The sequence below is a fragment of the Pelophylax lessonae genome (genome assembly GCF_965119305.1).
Source record: "Pelophylax lessonae genome assembly, chromosome: 8".
Classification (NCBI taxonomy): Eukaryota; Metazoa; Chordata; class Amphibia; order Anura; family Ranidae; genus Pelophylax; species Pelophylax lessonae.
The window spans coordinates 46,087,840-46,106,006 of NC_138775.1; the positions used below are offsets into that span (position 1 = coordinate 46,087,840).

Consider the following 18,167-nt stretch of genomic DNA (forward strand, 5'->3'; position numbering starts at 1 on the left):
CTGGACCACTGAGAAAGGCGACTGACCGAAACGCGTCTGGTCCCCCCTCGGACATCTCAGTCACTCCTAGCTTCTGAGACGTAACTCTAGGCCACGTACTTGTTTTTTAAGTGTTTTGTTCAATTTCATATGTTTTTGTGTGATATAATTTGTATTTTTGTACAATAAAGTTTTGAAAAAAACGTAATACTCATGTCCTGGTTATTGCCAATTAAAGTCCCATTCTTTAGGGTAATTGTTCTTTGGTCTATATCACAGGGATGTTGGCAATTCCCAGAAAAACCACTGATTCCGTACTTTTTCTTACCTAATAGAAGAGGCATTAGGACAAGGGAAACATCCTACTGACCGTAAGCTATGTCCTTTGTGCTGATTTTCCAGTTTTTTATTTTGGCTTCTCTTAGGCTTTAACTTTTGAGATTCCATTTTAACAGCCAATCTATGGTGGAATTTCAAAACAAAACGTGTGCAAGCTATGCCACCTTGTTAAACACTAACAAATACACTAGCACTATACAAGAAATACTATGCTAATATATAGAACACATGACAAAACAAATCACGATGTATCAAATAGAGGAGAAGAAAAACATGTAGTTACAATTATGCAAATCTTGTGTACTCACATCATGATAATGTAAAGAATATAAAAAAGCACTGACAATCTCTGTGTCCTTTCTGCGTATACAGCTTCAAAATGCAGCAAAAGCTGTTTTAGAGCTCGAAAAAGAAGTTTTTAATGGCTATTAACTATACAGCTGACTATAAATAGGGTTTTCAAACCATCTTCATCTTCTGCCCACTCAAAATAACTATAGAGGGGGTATTGCACATTTCAGCAAATGTCCAAAGTCTGCAATCTTTTAAATTACCATGTGCAGTTGGTAATCATGAAAAAACTACAGTATGTCAGAGATTTTTGCATTAATTGACAGCGGCACACACAGAGAAGGTGATAAACAGGATGGCAATCTCCATTATATCTTCAGCGTATACGTACTTGAATCTTTTATTTTTAAATCTGTCACTAATCTTTAATCTTCCGCTGAAGTTTTTCCAGATACAAATGACATTTCAGATTCAAGACAAGCTTAGATATTTAACTGCAAGAAGCAGTCACTTTTTATATGCTTTACATCATTTTTTTTATTTTAGCTTCTAAATCCCTTAAAGTGCAATCTGACTTGAAATATGAGTTATCCTAAAGGATAATTCCACGCATATAAAAATGTGCTATTATGAAGCAGAGCAAGGAACTAATAAATGTTATGATATATATTTGTGACCTTTTTTGCTCCTTTTATGCCTGTAAAAACTTCTAAAATATACATTATGCCTGCCTAGAAATAAGCACATTTTTCTTTTTGTTATGTAGTTCTGATTACAATTGTCTGTGAAATGCTCCCATTGACATAACATTCCTTGTGTGCTACAGGATTGCAGCAAAAGCTTTTAATCTTTTATCAACATCAGTATTTTTATTCAAGAATTTAAGAGAAAAATACAAAATGTGGATAAAAAGGAATATCAAAATATGGTGAAAAGGGCAGTTATAGACATGGAGATCTTGGACACCAGTATTTCCTTTTAATGGACATATCCATTTTGTAAATTTTTTTTTTTTAATTCACTTCTTTTTTTTATTATTTTAAAGAAGAAACAAAAACTGGTTCACCTACGCAGGGTACACTTTTTATGCCCTCATTTAACTGGCGTTCTCCTTTAAAGTTAAAAACTCGGGGAATAGCCTCTTACGTGGATGATCAATTGTTTTATAAAACCAATCCTACCATTTTCATTCCAAACCTGATGGTAGAACTGGACATCTTGCTCTTGCCAATTTTATTATCAATTACCAGAAATCGGAGGCTCTTAAATGTTTCTCTTCCAGATTCTCTGCTTCAGAGTTTACAATTACACATCCCGTTCAATTGGTCCAAATTGTATATAAAATATGTTGGCATACACCTCCCCGTCAACTTGTCCACTGCCTTTCAGATTAATTTCCCCCCTCTTCAACAGAATATCAAACAAGACCTGGCAACGTGGCAAACCAGGATATTTTCATGAAAAAAATAAACAAAAAAACTTTATGTCATGGATACTTTATCTCCTGCAGAGCCTTCTAGTGCATGTCCCTACTTATATATAAAAAAAAAAAAGCTTAAACAGACTATTCATGCAATTTCTGTGAGCGCATTAACCGCCTCGCCCCCCGACCCCCCATTGGGTTCTTGTGGCTGGCTTATTGATATGGGGCTATCGGCCTTCTGGATGCTGCTTGTCACTTATTGCTGGTCATCGATTGGTACCGACATGCTGATTTTACCCAATGGGTTTGGATAGATCAGGCGGCTTCCAAAGTTCCGTTATTGACAATTTCCCCCGGAGCTTAAAGCCCATCCCACTATTGGGTCTACATGGAAACTCTGTTGAAAAGTCTTTTTAAAATGCAGAAATATTGGGGGCCTAATCCCCGCTTTTTCCGGTCCGGGTCTAGAGGATTCCATGTGCCTTGATCATGCTCACATGTTCCAAGCCAGACACCTTAAAAAAAGGAATTTATGACCTTCACTACAAGAAATGACTTCACGCTGGCAACTTGGTCCCTTGGACTTCTGGCTTAACTCGGTCATTTCCTCTCTACTCTCCCCTCCAGACACAGCATTCAAGAGAAACCTAAACACCTTTGAAAGAGAATGCATAGCCTACACACTGCTTAAGCACTCAGTGTGTCTTATGTATAACCTTATTAATGCTCCCCATTTATTGACAAGTGGGAACTTAATCTTCAACTGTATTTTATGCACAGAACACATTGATAGGATAATGTTCTTTGCACATAAGTTTTCCACCTGTGCTAAACACCAGGAAACTCCAAAACATGTTCCCTCGCTCCGTGGACTGTTGTTAGAGGTGTGCTGAAGCTGTCGGAAACATATTGCATATATTTGGAATTGTGACCATCTCCAGAAATTTTGGTTGGAGGTTGAACACATTACTCAAGAATTTACTGATTACCAACTTCCCCCTGACCCAGCTTGGTTCCTTCTTCACCATCATACCATACCACAGAAGACCTACAAAAACTCAGTCCAGCCTCATTTACCTAATGCGGCTAAAAGCTACATCCCTGAACCCTGGAAGCAGTCCGGCTCTCCTCTTTGGTGAGGTACTTGGCTAAGGTAGCGGAAATAAACAGAATGGAGAATCTGATTTCAGCGAACAGGGATAAGCGTAACAAATTTCTCAAAAAATGGTTCTCTTGGCACAAATTCACATATTCGGATGAACACAAAACCATTCTGGGTCATTCAGAAACCTTATAGCCGTCAGCAGAGAGTCACTGGAAGGGAGACAGTGAAAGGGAGACAACCAAGTCTGCCCCTTTCTTCTTCTTTCTTTTTTTTTTTTTTGCTGGTTTTTATGTTCCTCTTGGCTAGTGCTGAGATATATTCAGTAGTTGGCTTACAGTCTCTGTTTTTTCTTTTTCTCTTAAAAATTTGAAAAAATTGGGGGGAATGCACACCATGATCTGGAATCTTATGTCATGACCCCATTCAGTGTTGTTTTGTGTTAGGTACCTGTGAGGTAAAGTCAGAAGTGGAGCTTGAGTGCTGAGGATTCAGGCGAAAACAAAGTCAGAGAGATCAGGCCGGCAACAGATCGGGCAAAGCGGTATCCAAACGAAATCCTAAGAATGGTCAGGCAGGCAGAAGTCATGCACAAGCTGGCGGGGAAGTACAGATTCGGCAGGCTGAAGAAGGGTCACGAATACAGGCAAAAGTTCAGACATGAAAGTCTATCAAAGAGCAAGCAGCACACTCAGGAAGATATTCCAAAACAAACAGGCACTCAGTAACAGGAAGTGAGGCTATTTAAAGGCTGGTTAAATTGTACATTGTTCACAGCTGGTTAAATTGTACATTGTTCACAGCTGGTTAAATTGTACATTGTTCACAGCTGGTTAAATTGTACATTGTTCGACAGCAGGTAGGGCTAGTGAGTACAAGGCAAGCATCAGACTGGAAAAATCACTGCCAAAACTCCAGAGCTTCTCTGTGGCACAACAGATAAGGCTGCAAGCTACGAAACAAGGAACCTTCTGGTTCAAGGACACCCAGGTACATGACAGTATGGTCAACATCTGCCACCTTGATTCACAGCCCCAATACAAGGGAGGACTTTTAGTTTTCCTGGAATTGAGATTTAAAGTGATACTGTGACTTCCCCATTCAGGCAAAGTGACAGTGTCTGCAGGAACAAATATTAAGTCAATGCTTCCCCAAAGACTTCTCAATCTTGTTTCCTACTGTAGTTTCCCTGCCTGTCTATGCTCTGGTGTCATAGTTCAGACAAGGGGGTAATGTCATGTCACAAAATACATGACAGTGAACAGGCCTGTTGATTGGCCGCTCAGGCCCAACACTGTCACATGTGGTCTCTAACACCTATAAGTCCCAGTCTATTAACAAGGACTCCGGCAGTGTGGATAAGTGACAAAGGAGTGTAGCTAGCTAAGTTTCCATGCCTAGATAGGTGAGCTATGTGTGAAGCTGTCTGAATGTACAAAGTGACAGTGTCTCTTTAAACTTTTAGAAAAAAAAAAAAAAAAACTCAAGATACAGTGCATCCGGAAAGTGTTCACAGCGCTTAAATTTGTCTAGATTTTGTTATGTTACAGCCTTATTCCAAAATTGATTAAATTGATTAAATTCATTATTTTCTTCAAAATTCTACAAATACCCCATAATGGCGATGTGAAAGAAGTTTGTTTGAAATCTTTGCAAATTTCTTAAAAATAAAAACATCCTATGTACATACATAAGTATTCACAGCTTTTGCTCAATACTTTGTTGAAGCACCTTTGGCACCGATTATAGCCTTTTTGCGTATTATGCTACAAGCTTGGCACACCTATTTTTGGGCAGTTTCTCCCATTTTTCTTTACAGGACCTCTCAAGCTCCATCAGGTTGGATGGGGAGTGTCGGTGCACAGCCATTTTCAGATCTCTCCAGAGATGTTCAATCGAGTTCAAGTCTGGGCTCTGGTTGGGCCACTCAAGGATATTCACAGAGTTGTCCTGTAGCCACTCCTTTGCTATCTTGGCTGTGTGCTTAGGGTCATTGTCCTGTTGGAAGATGAACCTTCTCCCCAGTCTGAGGTCCAGAGCACTCTAGAGCAGGTTTTCATCAAGGATGTCTCTGTACATTGTGCTTTCATCTTTCCCTCGATCCTGACTAGTCTCCCAGTTCCTGCCGCTGAAAAACATCCCCAGCACCATGCTTCACTGTAGGGCTTCACTGTATTGGCTGTGTGATGAGCCCTAAACCCTACCTTCTGACATCTCCCTGATCAAAAAGATTGATAAGACTTTAAGGGCCTGTTCACACTGTAGCAATGTCAGACATTGCATGTGATTCGCACCGCACTGCTGTGCAAATCACATGCGATGTCTTTGCGATGCAAATTCAGCCATCCAGACTGGATGGCTGAATTTGCATTGCATTGCATTCGGTCCAAACTCATGCATGACCATTTTTGTGGTCCGCACCAGAATCGGATTGCAAGGGTGTTCACACCCATGCGATCTGATTCCTGTCAGAATTGACAGTTCACACTGTGATATGCAAACTGATTTTGGGGGTGTCATTAACTTTCTATGGACACTCCCAGCAGTTTTCATATGGCAAAGGATTTGCAGCGTTCCCACATTGTACCAGTGTGAACCGAGCCTAACACATTTAAATATGACGCATAAAAATATGTAACTAGAACTAAGGCTCTGTTCAAATTGGTGCAATGCGGGAACCCTGGAAAATCCACTGTGGGTTCCCGCATCGCACACGACTCGCAGGCAGTTCACACTGCCATATGCAAACTGCTGGGAGTGTCAATACAAAGTTAATGACACCCACAGATCAGTTTGCATATCGCAGTGCGAACTGTCAATTCGGACAGAAATCGGATCGCATGGGTGTGAACACCCATGCGATCCGATACTAGTGCGAACCAAAAAAAGGGTCCTGCACAAGTTTGGTCTGAATGTGATGCAAATTTAGCCATACAATCTGTATGGGTGAATTTGCTTCGCACAGACATCGTATGTTATTTGTTCAGCAGTGCGGTGTGAATCACATGCGATGTCTGGCATCGTTACAGTGTGAAATGGCCCTAAATAGGTAAATGTTAGCAGCAACTAGGACTTGAAATATGGTTGCTTGTTATAGGTTGCCGCACTTCAACTGCCTCATTGCATATATTTTTTTTTAATATGGTCAAGCTGTTTAATATCATCAACTACTCAGGCGGGATAAATGCTGAGAACATACTGTACTGTATGGCAGGGGTGTCAAACTCAATTTCATCAAGGGTCGCATCAGCAGTTGGGTTACCCTCAAAGGGAGGGTTGTATCTGGGGTGCGCTATGTACAGAGTGCAAGGAGCAGGAGTGTATTGCATGCAGAGTGCAGAGTTCAGGACTATGCTATGTACAGAGTGCAGAGTTCAGGAGGGCGCTAAGTACAGAATGCAGAGTTCAGGAGGGCGCTACGTACAGAGTTCAGGAGGGCGTTACGTACAGAGTTTAAGAGGGTGTTACCTACAGGAGGTTATTACCTACAGAGTGCATAGTTCAGGAGGGCATTATGTACAGAGTTCAGAAGTGCATTATGTGCAGAGTTCAGGACTATGCTATGTACAGAGTACAAGGATTAGGAGTGTCCTACATACAGGGTGCAGGGTTCAGGGGTGCATTATGTACAGAGTGCAGCATTCAGGGGTGTGCTGTGTACGGAGTGCAGGGTTTAGTGGTGCACTGAGTTTGTAACCCCAACCCCCCCATGAAGCTTCCTCACATCTCTTTCACCTACCTGGCCCGGCTCAAGTATCTCCCTGTGTTGGCGGCTCTACTACCTATGTATTTGCAGGAAGATCATTCCTACTCGTAGATTCTGGAGACCTGTCCCTGCTGCGCTCTACCGTGAGTGCGTCCAGGAATCTGTTAGATCCAGGAGCCACTGAGGGCAAAGCTGTCCCTTCTAAACACAGAAGGCTTCTGTATTTACAAGTGACAGTGGGGAATGAGAGCGGATGTGGCCATGTTCTGGCTGCAAAACTTGGTGTGAGGGCCACTTGACAAGGCATGGAGGGCCACATTCGGCTTGCGGGCCTTGTGTTTGACATACGTGCTGTATGGGGTCTAATTCAAAGAGATTATTGTCCTCATAGTAACAATGTCCCCATTATAACAGCTTTATCATTTCTGGCCTGATCAGTGCCTGAAACCTTGTTGACACCTATTTGGAGATGTAATAATAGCAGCTCTATATAAACCAGGACGTGTTTCAGGTATATTGATCTTTAAACAACAGTATGCAATTTATTTAGCTCACTGCTAAGTAGGACTGCATTAAGTAACACATTAAGAGAAAATAGAATGCATAAAGTAATTAAGATATTTGCATAACCTCTTTATAGATGTCATAAATCAAACATTTCCATTATTCCAGAAATAAACCCTTAACAATAATAACAAACAAAATAGAATTGAAAAGTTATTCTAAGCTGTTCATCGAGAATTTTTAAAATGGAGTTTTGTTGCCCCATTCAAGCTTTACCATCATTCTCCGGGTGCAGACTACAGAAAGATAACTTAAGATAACTAACCTTTAGGGCTCATTTACACCACTGCATTACATGTATACATATGTTGGTGTGATGCACCTTGCTGACAACACAACACTGACCTGATGTGCTAAATCGGTGTTTCTCAACCTTTTTTCAGTCAAGGCACCCTTTAACCACTTGCCGACCGCCGCAAGTACATATACTGCGGCGGTCAACCCCCCCAGGGCAAAGTGACGTATCGGTACGTCACTCGCCCGCAAGCCAATAGGGGGCTCCCGCGCGCCGCCGGAGGCACGCTTCCGCTCGTTTACTGCCATCACCGCGCGAGTGACCGGCGGCTCCGATGTCACTCGCGATCTCCAGCTGGAGAGGGAGAAAGGCAGGCTGCTAATGTAAACAAAGCCGCCTGTCATTCTCCCTGGTGAAACTGCAGAGAACATACGATCCTGCTATGTAGGATCGTATGTCTCTGTGGTTACATCAAAAGCCACACCCCTTGACAGTTAGAAGCACGCCCCTAGGGACACACTTAACCCCTGGATCTCTAATAAAGTTAACCCCTTCCCTGCCAGTGTAATTTTTACAGTAACAGTGCATATGTATAGCACTGATTACTGTAGTAATGTCAATGGTACCCCCAAAAGTGTCAAAAATGTCAGTCAAGGGTCTGATCTGTCCACCGCAAAGTTGCAGTCCCGGAAAAAAAAAATTGCAGATCGCCGCCATTACTCGTTAAAAAAAAAAACACCAAAAATGACAAATCTTTCCCTTAGTTAGTAAACACAATAATTTTTGCGCAAACCATCAAAATACGCTTATTGTGAATTTTTTTACCAAACATAGGTAGCAGAAAACAAATTGGCCAAAAATTAAAAAAAAAATGATTTTTACATTTTTTTGGGGGGAATTTCATATAAAAAAAAATGTGAAAAATATTGTTGTTTTTTCAAAATTTACGCTTTTTTTTGTTTATAGCGCAAAAAGTAAAAATCGCACAGGTGATCAAATACCACCAAAAGAAAGCTCTGTTTGTGGGAAAAAAAGGACGTAAATTTTGTTTGGGTACGGTGTCGCACGACCACGCAATTGTCAGTTAAAGTTGCACAGCGCCGAATCGCAAAAAGTGGCCCAGACGTAAGACAGCAAAATCCTCTAGTGGTAAAGTGGTTAAACAGTACAGTCCTGCCCCCATCACGTGACTGGACAGTGAAAAAGTAGCAGCATGCTGATGAGGTCATCCTCTTCTTTCAGCCTCCACCTTTTCAGCACAAGTGCATGCAGCACACCTAGTTGGTTTCTGTTGCTGCTCCTCCTTCACCCAATGGAATTGCTGCTACATAGGGGCTTAAAAAAGTTTGATACCTAAACAAATTACGGTAATTAGACTAAATAGATTTATAATGTGATTTTTGTGACTTTTACAGAATTCACTGTAAAATGTATTGGTCTTTTTTATATGCATCTGCAGTTTAGCTTTACAGTGTAATTGCCCCTTTGGTGCAGTTATAACTATGTTGTAGCACCCCTGTAAAAATAGTGGCATTGGACCTGGAACTACCTAGGTACTATCAGATGGGAGGTCAATTAGCCACAGTTCAATGAACCACTAGCAACTTCTGGGGGAACCCTAGACTTCAACAGAACCCTGGTTTAGAATGGCTACCGAGATACTGCTAAAGAACTTTAATAGGAGAGGCAATAAAGAGCTCAGAGCCTCCATGTAAAGGTACTCTCAGACTGCATAGCAAAATAAATAGTAAGGATATTTTTAAAGTGTAGCTTTATATGCAGTTACACCTAAGTTGTAGTGCTCCCTGAACCCAGCCACCCTGACAGTCTTAAACCAACCGAGTCCACTAAGATATTTGTACATTTTCACACAGCCACTTATCAAAACCTTCTTGGTGGGCCCAGGCATGAGCTCTATACTCTCTATCCTGTCATGGCTCTCTAGTAATCCCTCAATAACAATGGTGAAGCCCAATTTACAAATTAATAGAAAAGGTAGATTTAAATTTAATTTGTTGTCATAAGAAGTTTCTTAGTACTGGAATTGTTACATCAAGAATCATGTGTGTTAGAGGCTACAAAGTGACTATGGTTGTTGTTCCAGCATCACAAGATGACCAGAACACTGGAGGTATCACCGACTGATGCTAATGTTTGGGTAAAAAGATAAAATACAAAGGAGGTAGCTAGTGCTCCCTCTACATCTCAAGGTCTACTTTTTGACTTTGGCAGAAGTGTACCTTTAATAGCGCACCACTTTGTAATTACTAATACTTTTAAAGAGGTGAAGAACAATATAGGGGAGAATTAAGATTGTAGATTTGCATGGCTTAAAATAATGTGGTTGCTTAGATGGCTCTTTATTAACGATTCATTGGCTTCAAAGTTCAAAATTAAAAGGACTTTTATTTAAATATCCCATTGAAGTCCAGAAATTACCGGAGATCAGTATCATTAGACTCATTTGCAATTAATGGAGTGCAAAGGGAAAACAGTGCTTTGGATCAGCAGTGGAAGTAAAATACAGTACAAACAGCTTCTAGTGTTACATTTATTATATACTTAATTATAAAGTTACAATTTCTTAATCAAATGTGGTACTGTTTTTATCCTTATCTCTGGAGGGGCGAAATTATTTTGCAACCCTCTCTTTCTATGAATAGCAGGCACTTTTAGGTGTAAATTACTTATGATCCCCTGTATAGCCTCCAGTACCCCTGACACTCTTAGTGGTGTGTAATACAACTGTATAACCCTCCTAGATAGGTGCTAGGTAGGCAAAGTAGTTTTGTTTGTTTAACAGCAGAGAAGAAGGCAAAATGTATATGCTCCCTGCTTCTCAGGGAGCAGGATTTGTTAGTCAAGCCTGCTCCATGTGTCCAGTGTGTAATTTATCTGGGATGAGGGAGTGTGCCCACTGTGTCCAATGGGGAGGCACATTGGACAGTGGAGGAAACCCAGCCAATGACACACAGGCTTTTTTACTGCCCCAGGGATTGCCACAGACTGGCTGTCTCGGTGCATTATGGGGCAGGGTATATAAAGCCAAGGACACATGTGCTCAAGGTCTTTGGGCAGGAAGCCAGGTCCCAGAAGGAGGGTGACAGCAGTCTCCTCTTCTGCAGCAGTGGATGGTGGTCACAGGCAGTCGGCCTGGTGAACCAGAGTGTGTGGCTGAATCTGGAGATCCAAGAGAAGCTGACTGGAGGAGTTGGGGGCATCGGTGACTCTGGAAAAACAGTGTCCGTGAGTACAGAGGAACTCTGCCCGGGGTCTGCCCAGGAAGGGGACCACTCCAGAGTGTAGGAGTCAGTGAACGGGTGTCAGCTACACAGAGAGAGAGAGAGAAAGGGGGTGCCAAATTAGAACCCTGAAGATAATTATAAGTAGGAACACTTACAGTATATTACCTTCATTCCAGTGGCAGAGTGAAGCAGCGGCCTTGCCGCATCTTTAAGTCAGATGTCCTTAATACTGTGAATAGTTACTAGTTGGAGTATCCCACTCATCCCTTCTCTTATCCCAGTTCTAAATAAAACTACAAAACATCCCCTGGACTGATTTTTGACTGAGCTAAGACCTTGAAATACTACTTTGCTGCAACCATTTGCTACGGGTAACCCAGGGGAATCCTTAAGGTGTAATATTCAGCAGTCCTCTAGGGGGCAGTGCTACACAACATTTGGGTACTGTGACTTCTGTAGCTCTGGCATGCCCTCTCCCATCTCATCGCAACATTTACTGTTGGCTATTGAGGTGGCCCTTCAGTGATGAGGCAATAGTAAAAAGCATTACTAAGAGAAGGTGGGGCACTGCTAGTGGCCATAGGAGCAGATTGCATTATGTTTTATTTATATATAGGGAACTTAGGGGCTATGCAGGTGTTCAGAGGTTGTGCGCATATACCTGCTACTCAGGGTTAGCTTTTTTCAACCCCCCCACGTTCACACACACAGATCTACTTTACATAAACCAAATAGAATAAATGTTCCTTTACTATATATTTGGTATTTGTGCCCCCCCCCCTCCCCCTAATGTTAATCTCATCTTTGATGCAGAATCATGAAAAGTGGGGTGATGCACATACATAAAATTATGATTTTCTAAACTCTAGCTTGGTGCTTGGACAGCTATCATTCTTCAGCATTGTACATCAACTTCACAGGCATCTGCATTTATAAAACAGATTATAAAGAGGAGAAATGCTGCCCGGTCATGGCACCTGGTCATGTGATCTTTTCTAAACGGGAAGATCAGCTGATCTGAATTCTGATTCCCTTTTCAGCAGAAATCACATGACCAAACAATTTTTTATGATTTTAGATTTGTGGGGAGAACTAGAGGAAGACTGGATTAGTATTTTCTCCAAGTACGGTCCCAGCAGAATGGTCAAAGTGGAATTATGTGAACATTTGAGTATTAGTCCACTTTAAACCTCTTGTCTTTCAACCAAAAGAGTTGCTCTCGTTTTGGGTCATTTAATATACAGTAAATATATGATATTTATTTAAAATGCTCATATACTCCTTAGACAAGTATGAACAAATCCAACCTAATTAGAGTCTTTACTCATAACAGATGTCCTTTACATCTCTTATAAAAACTAAACTCCAAGCAAATATAAAACATACCAATGAATGCAGTTCTATATCTACTAATAAATAGTTAAATGTATTATTATTAAATATAATACATTTATTTTTACTGAAACCAGAGAAAGTACCTACATTTGACTTGGTATAGGCATTTTGCAATAATCTATACAGCAGAGCTCAGACTGGAAGAGGATGCCAATCTTGTGTGGTACATGCAAGTATGCTCACAAGGAACATGCCGATAGGCAGAGTGAAAAGAAAGATGACCTAATTGACCCATGGTGTCATAGTTAGGGGTATAGTTAGGCTCAGGGACCAGTAGCTATAGCTATTTAGAGAGGTACTTACTGACCGGCAGGCTAAGTATACATGCAGGTCGCCCTGGCGGATGACGTGGGCTCACCTGAGGCGCAGGGTCTTGGTACTAACCTCTATTTACCAGAGCTCTTGATGGTGGAGATGGGTTTTGCTATGTGTTAGTATCAGGCTGCGGTCCTCAGGATCCCCACCAGGAAGTGAGCAAGCTGGGGTCCAGTAGCAAATATAGCAGATAGGCATCAAGCAGAAGTGTAGTCAGTAAACAAGCCAAAGGTCAGTAACAAGTGGTTGCAGGCTTGGATTAAGCAGAAGCGTAGTCGAAGAAACAGCCAAAGGTCGGTTACGAGCAGTAGCAAAGATACAGATGGCAGCAGTAGTGCCAAGAGTGAGATATTGGCTGGAGGGAGCACAATAATCTGGCAAGCAGAAGTGCAAAGACATGGCTAAAATAGGAAGTAAAGGGTTCAAGGTTCAAGAGAAACAAGGTTCAAGTCAGGATAATTCAAGGAATCGTCCACAGAGCTGTCCAGCATCCCAGCAGAGGTTGCAGGTTCAGATCTGGGTACTGCTTCTCCTTCACTGTTCAACCAGAAGGCCAAGGGAAGGGTAGTGTCAACAAAGAAATCCAATTGTAACAGAAAATGTGATGTCATCCCCAAAGGGCATATAAATCTTAGGTCCAGATGGACAGAAATACAAATCCTTTGGCAGATAAACCAACTTCAATGTATTTCATCTGTTTATTTAGCTGTTTTCCTGGAGTTCAGCTTTAATTTAGCTGGACTTCTCCGCTCTTTCCTGATCCCTGCCATTCTGTGATTATTTGTGAAGATGTTTTTATGACTGACCACAGCTGGAACTCTCTTTCCTTCATCCTAAGAGCTGCCCTCTCATCATTTTCTTTGTGCATGAAGAAAAAAAGACATCTGCTAAGAGCTATTAAACACACTCAGAGATGTTAATAGGATCTTCTCTTTTGCATTTCTGTCTACAATTATAAAATATCTAATTTGGTCAGTGTTTTTCTAAGTATCATCAGAAATATGTGCTGTTGTTGCTGAGTATGTTGTGTTGCTCACACAGTGACAGCTGCAAACAATGAATCCTTCATCACACTTCATAATCCATGCATAAACATGGAATAATGAGATGACTAGCTGTACATTGTTATTACATATATCATAAATGACCCTAGTTTAATTCAAAAGAACACTTCTTGCATCATTATAAACATATCACAGAGGCAGTGTGAACTCACTGACATTCATTTGTCACTCCTGTATAAAATAACAGAGGTCTATTTTAGTAGTAGCTAGGTGTACCTGAAGACAAGTAATTAAAAGTTATCAGCACCATATGAACAATATATATATATATATATATATATATATATATATATTGTGGGAGATTAGCTCGGTGGCGGGTATGGATGACCCCTTGGAGGGGTGCGTTTACACAGGGAGATAGCCGAGAAGTCGTTGCAAACAACAGTTTGGTTTATTCTTGCAATTTACTTCACACAAGTGCAAGCCTCAAAAACATCAAAATAAAAATAAAACACAAAATAAATCCTTGCCACTGTGGGCGCCTACCTTCTCACATACAGGAACCTACCCACGGAGTTTGTCTCCAATCTACTGTTGGGCAAACTTTGCTGATCCTACAGCAGACACTCAATAGTCCATGTTTTTCTTCACACAACAAATGTCCATTGAACATGTCCCTTTACTCTTCACATAGAACACATTCCTTTGTTTCTTTTCACATAGAAATAGTCCCGACCTCACCTTGAGTAGTCTTCATACTTTTTACCCTCCTCAGCGCACATCGCTCCAGGAGGTCTTCTCCCATGCTCACACAGCGTCGGGAGGCACACATCTGACTGTCCTCCTCTCCCCAGCTTCACACAGCGTCAGGAGGCAGCAATCCTTAGACTTCCTCTGGACAAATTATAGAGGCCTTAATTTCCTCATTCTGAACAGCTGAAGTCTGTTCACTGTCCTTAGACAGTTCTGCCTACCTTTGCAGCCGACACCCTATAGTAATTGGTGAATTTTCTAAACCAGGTGGAAATGTATCTCCTGTCTGTGACTACATCCACAGATTTACCTGACTTCCTGTCACAATATATATATATATATATATATATATATATATATATATAGTATCTCACAAAGGTGAGTACACTCCTCAGATTTTTGTAAATATTTTATTATAAATGTGACAACACTGAAGAAATTACAATTTGCTACAAAGTAAAGTAAGTGTACAGCTTGTATAACAGTGTAAATTTGCTGTCCCCTAAAAATAACTCAACACACAGCCATTAAGGTCTTGCAAAAAAAGTAAATACACCCCTAAGTTAAAATGTCCAAATTGGGCCCAAAGTGTCAATATTTTGTGTGGCCACCATTATTTTTCAACACTGCCTTAACCATCTTGGGCATGGAGCTCACCAGAGCTTCACAAGTTGCCACTGGAGTCCTCTTCCACTTCTCCATGACGACATCACAGAGCTGGTGGATGTTAGAGATCTTGCGCTCCTCCACCTTCCGTTTGAGGATGCCCCACAGATGCTCAATAGGGTTTAGGTGTGGAGACATGCTTGGCCAGTCCATCATCTTTACCCTCAGCTTCTTTAGCAAGGCAGTGGTCGTCTTGGAGGTGTGCTTGGGGTTATTATTATGGTTGTAATCATGTTGGAATACTGCCCTGCGGCCCAGTCTCCAAAGGGAGGGGATCATGATCTGCTTTAGTATGTCACAGTACAGGTTGGCATTCATGGTTCCCTCAATGAACTGTAGCTTCCCAGTGCCGGCAGCACTCATGCAGCCCCAGACCATGACACTCCCACCACCATGCTTGACACCATCTTAACCAAATATGTTTATATTCGTCTCATCAGACCACAGGACATGGTTCCAGTAATCCATGTCCTTAGTCTGCTTGTCTTCAGAAAACTGTTTGTGGGCTTTCTTGTGCATCATCTTTAGAATAGGCTTCCTTCTGGGACAACAGCCATGCAGACCAATTTGATGCAGTGTGCGGCATATGGTCTGAGCACTGACAGGCTGACCCCCACCCCTTCAACCTCTGCAGCAATGATGGCAGCACTCATATGACTATTTCCCAAAGACAACTTCTGGATATGACGCTGAGCACGTGCACTCAACATCTTTGGTCAACCATGGCGAGGCCTGTTCTGAGTGGAACATGTCCTATTAAACTGCTGTATGGTCTTGGCCACCGTGTTGCAGCTCAGTTTCAGGGTCTTGGCAATCTTCTTATAGCCTAGGCTATCTTTATATAGAGCAACAATTTTAATTTTTTTTTTTTAAATCCTCAGAGAGTTTTTTGCCATGAGGTGCCATTATGAACTTCCAGTGACCAGTATGAGAGAGAGAGAGCAATAACACCAAATATAAAACACCTGCTCCCCATTCACACCTGAGACCTTGTAATACTAAAGAGTCACATGACACCAGGGAAGGAAAATATTCCCTGGGACTGCCCCATAGATATGGTACTCCTGTAGGGGGAAGCATAACCCAATAGTCAAGAAGATTCTGGAGCTGTGTCTGTCAATGAATGAACGAGAAATGGAATTTTACATTATATATATATATATATATATATATATATGTGCGTGTGTCTATTTTAATAGCTCTCTGTTTCCAATATTTCTGTTTACAAATCAGACAAAAGTTTGCTCAAACAAAATGTAATTTACAAACCTTGCTCTGTCTCCTGAGGTTTTAACTTCATTGTATATATTTTCCTCAGCTTGCAGTTTGCTGAAACAATGATTCCATCCAATGACTGAAATACGGCCCCTTTAAATATCCCACTTGTGAAGTCAACAAGGTCAATGCACAGATTACACCACTGGAAAGAGTAAACATTCTGGTTACATACAGTATATAGCAAAGCATGGGCATCAATCAGTATGGCTACTTTACTAAAGGACTAAAAAAAACTACAGCCCATTGTATACCAGTATTAGGTTTCAGAGTTGGTTTTAAAAGATTAAAGCGGAGTTCCGGCCACAAAAAAAAATTTTCAATGAAAATACCCCCGGGACAGTCAGGGCTAGTACATTCCACAATGGATAGCCTCTGATCTGTCCTGGTTCGCACTTACCTTTTAGAAGAAATATTTACCTTGAAAATTTCTTCTCCAGCACTGCCATTTCGGATGTGGGCAGTTGAAGCCAGAGCGTCCTCTTCTGCCTCCTCTTCCTTGTCCTCTTCTCCCAGAATGCGCCTGCACCGGCCCCGCTCGTCACTTCCGGTGCGCGCGCGTCATCCCCCACAGCTTCTGGGCATGCCCAGAAGCTGTTTAGCAGGGAATGAGGCGCCGCACCGGAAGTGACGAGCTGGACCGGTGCAGGCGCATTGATTCCTGGGAGCGATGACGTTCAGCTCCCAGGAATCAATGCAAAGAGGAAGTGACGACGCGGGCCGCGGCCGCAGAGGGAGGAAGTGGAAGAAAGGTGAGTATATTTTTCTGCAATAACAAGGTAAGTAAAAAAAAAAATCGTAATTATCCATTTCTTTTTCAGGTGACTAGAAGCAAGCGGATGGCCCAAAATGGACTATGTCGATTTTGTGGCCGGAACTCCGCTTTAAAATAGAACTAAATGCAAAACTTTTTTTTTTTTTCATTTTGGATAGAGTAAGGGAAGGTTATAACCCTTATCAGATTTTTTTTTTTTTCGCCATCTGTGTCCCATTAGGGAGATTTTCTTTCACTTCCTGTCCCATAGCCAAAATAGGAAACTAGTGGAAATCCCTGTAAATTAAGGGAATTTCTTCAGGGCCCCCAGGTCACCAGAACAAGTGCCCCCATTAGAAGATTCCCCTCTATTACTTTTCTGGGGACAACCCAAAATTTTAGATATTCTTTTAATTTTACTTTCAATGATAATGTTAAACATGAAGAATAGAGAGGATGAATTTCACGGCGGCACAGACAGCAATAAAAACTGACAGGTGTTCCAATCCCTCTCCATCCAAAACTAGAAAAAAAGTTTTGCCTTGAGATATTCTTTAACTTAGTTATAAGATAAAGCCCAACTTCAGGCACGCAATCCCCTCCCACCCCCCTTGGAGAACTCCCGTACATTAATTTCCCTTATATTTTTCCAGGTGTCTTTGGTTTTACCCAGTGTTGTCACAGAGTCCCTGATCTTCTTCACTCTCCACTTCCTGGTGGTGGGCATAATAATGTTGTGAACATCTTTGCAGTATTTAACTGCAAGTCCAGAAACATGATGCCATAGCTTTACAGGACATTGGTTAAATTGTGGTGGGCATAGTAGAGCCTGGAAGGGAAACCTCTGTGGGCAATAGCCCCGAAGGGGAGTTGAGTATAGCACCTGCAGCTACTTTTTAATTTTAAATCGCTGCTGATGGATCCATTTTGCTTTCTTTTTCCCAAACTAGAATCAGGCTCTAAAGCTGAAGTTTAGCTAAAAAAATGAATAAATACATATGTCTCTACAGCTTTAGTTACATTGCTTACCTGTAATAGAGTACCTCCCACAATGCACTGACTTATAGATTCTGTAGAAACCCTCACTGCAGGGTTGTCCTGTCCTCTTTCTGCTGCTGAAC

General features: G+C 41.5%; 1 protein-coding gene across 1 annotated transcript in view; it reads right to left on the reverse strand.

Moving 5' to 3' along the window:
* The window catches only part of CFAP20DC (CFAP20 domain containing), a 476,046-nt gene that overhangs the window by 314,102 nt on the left and 143,777 nt on the right, over positions 1-18,167 (reverse strand). The window contains exon 7 of the mRNA XM_082266497.1: positions 16,287-16,437. Within this exon, the coding sequence (XP_082122623.1) occupies positions 16,287-16,437 (151 nt within the window). The remainder of the gene's footprint in view (positions 1-16,286; positions 16,438-18,167) is intronic.